This window comes from Notechis scutatus, chromosome 2, assembly GCF_049901735.1.
Source record: "Notechis scutatus isolate UNSWTSFEM ecotype Mainland chromosome 2, rNotScu1.2, whole genome shotgun sequence".
Classification (NCBI taxonomy): domain Eukaryota; kingdom Metazoa; phylum Chordata; class Lepidosauria; order Squamata; family Elapidae; genus Notechis; species Notechis scutatus.
This window is the reverse complement of record NC_142010.1, coordinates 217,360,933-217,366,950: the sequence shown is the minus strand read 5'-3', so window position 1 is coordinate 217,366,950 and position 6,018 is coordinate 217,360,933. Positions and strand designations below refer to the sequence as shown.

Sequence of the window (6,018 nt, the reverse complement as noted above, 5' to 3'; positions counted from 1 at the left end):
AATAGAGGGTGTGTAGACCAGAGTTGTGCTCATCAGCACATACTGAGAAATACATGAAGGTGAGAACATTTACTGCCATGTTTGATTTAGAGTGTGTGATAAATTGCATTTAAAATAAAGAATCACAGACAAGACCAAATAGAAAATGCATCCATTTATCTCAGATGTAGATGCTTTAAGCTTTCCATGTACAATAAAGTTCCTCCAAAGAGCGAGACCGTAAACTCCACACAGCTTTGGTGAAATGTACTCTCCACATCAGGCATGAACCTGTTTCCCAGAAACAGACATGCCAAGTCTTGGAACAATAAATGCTAAATTCAGCTGTAAAGATGGCAGATTAATTTCTGCAAGAAAATCATCAAAGAAATTGTACTATAAACATTCTTCAGTATGTGTTTCTGTACTTTTCTCCTATGCTGACACAGAGAAAAGAGAAGAAGAAAAAAAGTAGTAGTGCAGATATTTCTTCCGTTTGTCCATGGGGAATGTCTCTGAAGATTATTTTAGCCAATCCACTATCTAATAGTCTTAAGCAACTATAGCTATTAATTCATCCCCAGGCTTGAGTTTTACAATAATGCAATACAAGTTTGCCATCGCTTCCAAAACACTGTAAGAAAACAAGAAAAAAAAGTTTAACAAGCAACGAAGCAACAAATGTTAATACTTAATTAAAATTTATATTAGCAAATTTTATTGTAGTTAGTTCAGTTAGTTATACACAGATTTTCTTGTGAAATCCTGCCATCTATTGACAATACATTTTTAAACAGTTTTGATTACACTGTTATTTGTTTTGGTGTGATACATTTTAAAAACATGTCAGAGCTCTGGTACTCTTAAACCATATCCTTAAATATGGTGCTTCCAAATTAAAAAAAAGCCACGCAATTTGTAGAAATCTTTACCAAATTTCCTGAACATTTATTGCCTTTACATGAGGATTTAGAATTAAGACTGTTGGTTAATTTGGTTAAAAGTTGGTATCCAGGCCCCAAATACTACACTCTGTAGCACCAAATGACCTTTTAAATCCTATTATAAGAAACAGAAATAATTTTGTAAACCAATAGTTACCTCATATAGTGTTCCAACCTCCTGATCTGGTGAAGGAGCAAAGGACTGATTCACATAAATAAACTGCATGAGAAAGAAATACCACATTGGTAACGTTTTATGAACTCTAAACACAAGAATGCTGCTCAACAATATCATGGCCATCATGTCCTTTAATGTTTAACATATTTTCTATCTGTGGAGTCCTTACGCCCTCTGGGCCTGGTTGTTTGTTTGCAGACGTTTCATTACCCAACATCATCAGTGTTATTTTTTAATCTTCAAAATGTTGCAGAACAATATTGTATACTTATTCCGAAAGAGTAATTCAACATAGGCACACTGATAATTTTGTATTGCGATTATCAGGTTAAAGGGAAGAACATCCCCAAATACAAGGAAGAGGCTATATATACTGCTACTGAACTCCCTCCTCTACCCCCAAAAAGTGTTACAATTATTGAAATGAGAAAAACAGCCTACCGCTGATCCAAGAAACTGGGCTGCTAAATTGGCATTTCCTGCTTCACATCATATTCAGTAGCATCATTAAACAATAGGTGATTGAAAAGAATAAACTGGGCTCAGTGGAAAATTTGTAATCTCCAACAAATAGGAATTTTTGAATCTATTCTAATATTTGGAAGTGTTTTCTTTCAATCCTCCTTTTTTGGCTTGTATTACTACAGTTATAATTTTTGTTAATTAAAAATTCAGAAAAAAAAATCTTCTGGGCCCTTTAACCATTGTGTAGAATTCAACTCATTTAAATTTATGATCACTGACTAATACATAGCAATATAAAAGCTACATAAAATAATACAAACCTCTTCAGCATCTTCAGCAATTCTACCAATATAGAAATTGAGTGTGTTTTTGTTGCACATAACACTGAACAAGAATCAAACGGTAAATGGGTAAATATATAGTTCATCTTCTTTGCCCTCAAATTTCCAAAACAGCAGAAATTTAATCCTGCCCTCAGATTTTTGTAAATGTATTACATACATGAATAGTATTGTCTACTGTTTTTATGTCATAGGGATAATGATGTAATCCTTCACATGGAATTTTTTTGAAGCTGTGTTCTATTACAGTAGGCTAAAGTAAATTACCTCTAACATTTAGATCTTCATAGGGAATAGCAATAATCTAATGAATTTGTGAAAAATTTCAGGTAGCAGTATATTTTAGCACTATATCCAGCTGCTGCTTCAACTGTACATCACCTATGTGCTACTTTTGAACACTTTTTAGCAGAATTATAACCCATGTCCTCCACTGAGATTTTATGGCTGGATATTAGATTTTTCAGAGAAAATATTTTAAGATTATAAAATATTATTGAGATCCATATCTAACTCTCCACTTTTAGAGCTCCAGTCTCCAATACTAAGGCTATAGTGGAATTTTTGGGCAGATTTGAAATTTAAACTACATTATTTCTGAAGAGTTTATATCGTAAAAATCCAAATCAGGTAAGTTGTAGTATATATTTTGCTTCAGTTAATTTCAGGTTGTGTCATGTGTGGAAGTTCCTTGACCTTCTTGGCAAATACCACAATCTTGATTTTATGGAAGTTAATTTGTAAACTTTCTACTTCACAACACTGGACAAATGAACATAAGGCTTTTTTCAATCCCACTTCCGTTCCCCAAAGAATGGTCCTATTACTAGCATAGGGAAGGTGTGGAGCAGGCCATTAAGCAAGCTTAGGTAGGTGAAACATTAATGTGTAAGTTAACTTATAAGCAGGACAAAAGCATATCCCTGTTTCAACCCAATGACTTTCTAACCAGGTAGGTTAAACAGCAATAGCACTTAGACTTATATATCGCTTCACAGTGCTTTACAGCCCTCTCTCTAAGCAGTTTACAGAGTCAGCGTATTGCCCCCAACAATCTGGGTCCTCCAACCTCAGAAGGATGGAAAACTGAGTCAACCTTAAGCCAGTCAGGGTCAAACTCCAGGATGTGGACAGAGTTAGCCTGTAATATTGTATTCCAACCACTGTACCACCATGGCTCCTGGCATTCTAAATGGCATTCTAACCCATGGCTTACTTAGAGTTGGAGTAAAAATAATTAAACAGTTAAAAAATTTTCATCAGATTTTTCCCATAATTGCTTTCAAGACTAAGACTTGAGAGTATATATAAAAGCATGCTCAGACCATATACAAACACTACCACAAGGGCCCCATACCCCCCCCCCCCCACCCCCCCCCACCCCCCCAACAACCCCCCCCCCCCCCCGGCCCCCCCCCCCCCCCCCCCCCCTCCCAAAAACACCCCCCCCCCCCCCCCCCCCCCCCCCCCCCCCCCCCCCCCCCCCCCCCCCCCCCCCCCCCCCCCCCCCCCCCCCCCCCCCCCCCCCCCCCCCCCGGCCCCCCCCACCCACCATACAAACAGCTACGGGTGACCAACTCCCCCCCCTCCCCCCCCCCCCCCCCCCCCCCCACCCCACACAGTGAGTAAAGTTACCACTTTATATATGAAGGAATCCTTCAGTCTAAGTCCTATTTGTTCCTCTCCTACCAATCTTCATCAATAGCATTACACAAAGATGTTTAATATGTAATTTTGTTAACCATTTTTAATAAATGATTTGGGCAATAATTGTCAGGATCTTTTCTCTATCTTGATTCTGGGAACAGAGCCAAAGTGCCAACAAATGCTATAAGTAAGGTTTCCATCAATCAACATAAAATAAAACCTAACTCTTAAAACCAAAGAGTTTAGTTTTATGGGACAAAATCAGAAAACGGAGACCAATTAACTTTTAATCATTCAGAAAGTTGTGTGACATGGACTAGTATGGCAAACAAGTCCAAAATAATCTCCATCTTTATTCCCATATCTGATAGTGCATACTGTTTTATTGTCCTGCAGTATATGAATTTTAAGTTAGTGACATGAGCTTAGCTTGGGGAATCTTTTATAGCCACAACAAATTTTGATGCCATAAGGAAACTGACCTCTATGAATTTTATCTACATAATAGTTTCAAATGGGATGGCACTATACAGTATATAACCACTTTTGGCAGTCATATTCAGATTTTTTTTAAAGATATGCTTTCCTTCAGTTTCTTATTTAAGCAAGAGAACATAATTACATACCAGCTGTTCAGATGCCAAAAGTTTGAGAAATTTTTTGATGAAGTCAATTAGACTTTGTATTGTTCTAGTTCTTTCTACAGTCCATTTCTTGGTCTTCATTATAGGAGTATCTCCAACAGCTTTGAGCAACACATCAACTAGAAAACAGAACACATTGTATATGAAAAACTGAAAAATCAAACATAATATATGCTAATGTATACTGAATGAAGTCTCAAAAATACAGAATGGGCTATAGAGATGAATCTATAATTTATAATTTTCTTTTTTTCTACTCAGTCACATCAGATTCTCAGAGACTCCCTGGACTAGTCCTGGAACCTTGAGTCCTAGACTAATGGTTTTTTAGACCAAGGTTTGCCATTGCCTCTTTCCTGGGGCAGGGGGAAAAAATGACAAGCCCAAAGTTGCCCAACTGACTTTATGCTGGAGACAGAATTTAGAAATCCTAGTCTCCCAGTTTCTAGGCTGTCTGAACCACTATACCAAACTGGTTCCCAATGGCTTATTATGCTAATTTGTATTACTCTATTTACAATATATGTTTAGAAGATAAAACCAAGATAAATCTGATGACAATAAATAAAATAGTTATTAATAAAATAGTTATAAAATAAATAACCAGCTCAGCTACATACAGAATTGCTACTAAAACTATAAAATAAAATGGAGTTGCAAAGGCTGCTTACTGACAACCTGTAATAATATAGCCTAATGGATTTGTGATAGTGATAAATTCCAAATGCAAGAGAGTAATACAACCCCCACCATCATCTTTCTTAATCTTGCTCAGCTTATCCTTCAACTGCAAGTAAACAGGGATGGTCTCTTTTGCCAATTTAAAATACAAACAAGCTGAAATGGGATTAAGGTCACAATGAAGTATATGGCATTCTTTCCGATTATAAAATGGACATTGCACATTCCAAGAAATAGGTAATTCTAAAATCTAATAAAATGCAACATATTGACATGCATTTAACAGCTTCTCTTCATTTGAAAGATGCAAATTAGCAATTTTTCAAAGGGCTCCGGACACTACTCCATGATAATGGCTAGAAGGTGCTTTACATATGGTCCTATGTTTGTACATTGTGCTTTTAACTATATAGGTTTTTTAAAATTAACTAATTTAAACAACAGCTAGAGAAGAATTTAAGAGGAACCTGGCATCTATGAATAGTGTCAGTCAAACCAGAAAAGTTCCACTATTAACTTTCTCAGTCCCTAAATAAGCAAAATGTGTATAATAAGGAGGCCTAGATCGGGGAGGGGGGGAACATTTTCCTGCAGCCTCTGGGAATCACAAAGCGGAGATTGGAACAATCAACAGGAAATTGGGATCGTGAAAAAAGGCTGCGATATCCACGACCGCCAGTTTCTCCCCCCCGCCCCGACAGGTAATCCCGCCGGTTTACTTTTCTTCTTCGTATCTCCCGTAGGTTCTTCGGTCACCGGGGAAAGAGCCGAGGGGGGAGTCGCGTCGAGCGCCCCTACCGCAACGGCTCCTCCTCCATTTTCCGAGGTTTCTTCCTCCCCACCTTCCCCTCGGCCCCCCTCCTCAGGAGAACAGCCGGGAGCCGCAGCAACCGGCAGCTCTTCCGGCTTCTCGCTAGTCTCCGACATAGTGATGCAAAAGCGGAAGTGGCGCCCCTCCCCGTCCCTTTGTCAACATCTGACATTAGGAGCACGTGACGGTGAGTTCAGCCTTCGATGGGTTTTTTGTTTTTTTTTGGTCCTTCCCGGCCGCCGTTATCCCGAGTTAGTCAAGTGACGCTCTCCTTCGGCCGCCGGTCCTTAGAACGATTTTGTCTCTGACTCCGCCTTCGGTCGCTCGG

General features: G+C 38.6%; 1 protein-coding gene across 2 annotated transcripts; it reads right to left on the bottom strand.

Moving 5' to 3' along the window:
• Positions 1–139: 139 nt before the first annotated feature.
• On the bottom strand, positions 140–5,969 carry ATG12 (autophagy related 12). Of its 2 annotated transcripts, XM_026673437.2 has the most exons (4): positions 5,599–5,969; positions 4,181–4,317; positions 1,081–1,143; positions 140–613 (listed from the first exon to the last, which is right to left on the bottom strand). In XM_026673437.2, exons 1-4 carry the CDS (start codon positions 5,804–5,806, stop codon positions 554–556), a joined length of 468 nt encoding a protein of 155 aa, XP_026529222.1. In that variant the 5' UTR covers positions 5,807–5,969; the 3' UTR covers positions 140–553. The 2 variants fall into 2 exon arrangements, with proteins under 2 accessions (XP_026529222.1, XP_087814160.1); XM_087958034.1 differs by lacking the exon at positions 1,081–1,143 and having other exon boundaries at positions 5,599–5,852.
• Positions 5,970–6,018: the final 49 nt, after the last annotated feature.